This window comes from Cyprinodon variegatus, unplaced genomic scaffold, assembly GCF_000732505.1.
Source record: "Cyprinodon variegatus isolate N-32 unplaced genomic scaffold, C_variegatus-1.0 Scaffold1396, whole genome shotgun sequence".
NCBI lineage: Eukaryota > Metazoa > Chordata > Actinopteri > Cyprinodontiformes > Cyprinodontidae > Cyprinodon > Cyprinodon variegatus.
Window position 1 is genome coordinate 6,552 of NW_015151849.1, and position 1,653 is coordinate 8,204.

The following is a 1,653-nucleotide window of genomic DNA, read 5'->3' on the forward strand; positions in this document are numbered from 1 at the left end:
GGGTATTAATAGGATATATATTTTTCCCACCATAGGGCAGACAAATTTTCCCTAAAAGGATAAACTAATCTTCAGTTCTCAGTGAAAGACTTGATAATTTTGACGCATCCCAACTTCAGGCTGCACAAAAGAGACAGCATTCAACCAAATCATAAAGGAAATATTTTTTTCAGAATGTGAAAAGTTGCAATGACATGTAAACATAATAAAAATAGATCTAAACCTATAACTTATATTTTAGATTATATTTCCAATGAGTAGAGGACAGATATGGGCCAAAACTTCTACCATAAGTCTAATGGTTACTGTACGTTTAGGGTTATTTTTGGAGTAATTACTGAAAAACAACAGAAGTCAATGGGAGTAAACACATGGTCCTCACTTCATTTAGCAAGACAAGAGACCGGGGGGGTTTGTCTCTTTGCATCTGTGTGGGTTTAATGACAGTAAGCTGTCATTTTTAACTTTGTTTTCTTTGTAGTTGCATTTTGTATCCATTTTATTACCTATGGACTAAAGAAGCCAATTAGCCACATGCTTCAATCTGATACCATGCAACAAATGGCGACATTAATGTTTAAACTGTACTTGATCTCTTTTTGCATAAGTTTATACTTCCCTACTAAATTCATTATAGATAATGTTTATGTATTCTTCTATTTTTTCCTCTACAGAAGTCTAATATTTTCTTAAAGTTTAAACTTTGAAATGAGGAGGCTTATTGAGGTATTTGGTAAAATAGACAGGAAGAAGTAAAAGTGTTGATATTGTTTTCTCTTGTTCACTTTGTCAAAAAGGGAACATTTTGTGATTTGGTTAAACTCCACCCACACAAATATATATTTGAGTCACTTCAGGAAATTTTTACTTCCTCAGGTGCAGAGAGAAGATCCACATCTAACAGTCAGATTTACTTTAATCACAGCAAACATGGAGAGAAATCGCTGAAGACTCATTAAAACTGAAAATCCTAAAACAGAAACTTATGCAGGTTGAAGAAACTACAAAAGGTAAACTGAGCATAAACATCCTGCAAAATTGAAATAGACTTCCTGTTTAATAATTTGTCCTCGATTTTTTCAGCTTCACTCAGAGACTAAATGGCTTCCAGGTTAGAGGAGGATCTCTGCTGTCCGGTCTGTCAGGACGTCTTTAAGGATCCAGTTGTTCTGACATGTAGCCACAGCTTCTGTATGGAGTGTGTTAAAAAGTTCTGGAAAGATAAACCAACTCGGGAGTGTCCAATTTGTCGAAGAATATCTTTCAGCAAAGATCCTCCAAGGAATTTGGTTTTGAAGAATCTATGTGAGTCCATCCGCAAAGAAAGAGCTTCAGAGGATCTCTGCAGTCTGCACTCTGAGAAACTCAGACTCTTCTGTCTGGACCATCAGCAGCCAGTGTGTCTCGTCTGCAGAGATTCCAAACTCCATAAAAGCCACAGCTTTACACCCATAGATGAAGCTGCACAGGATCACAGAGTGAATCTCCGTTCATCTCTAGAAACCATCAAGAAAAAGCTAAAACTCAGGAAGAAAGTTCAAGAGGAGTTTGATCAGACAGCAGAACACATGAAGGTCCAGGCCCGACACACAGAGAGGCTGATTAAGGAGCAGTTTAAGAAGCTTCATCAGTTTCTAGCAGAGGAAGAGGAGG

The 1,653-nt window shown here is 37.2% G+C and overlaps 1 protein-coding gene across 1 annotated transcript in view; it reads left to right on the forward strand.

Moving 5' to 3' along the window:
* The first annotated feature begins 920 nt into the window (after nucleotides 1–920).
* LOC107103216 (tripartite motif-containing protein 60-like) overlaps nucleotides 921–1,653 on the forward strand; it is a 1,698-nt gene continuing 965 nt past the window's right edge. The window contains exons 1-2 of the mRNA XM_015402790.1: nucleotides 921–1,010; nucleotides 1,084–1,637. Coding sequence (XP_015258276.1) covers nucleotides 1,101–1,637 — 537 coding nt within the window. The 5' untranslated portion in view covers nucleotides 921–1,010; nucleotides 1,084–1,100. The remainder of the gene's footprint in view (nucleotides 1,011–1,083; nucleotides 1,638–1,653) is intronic.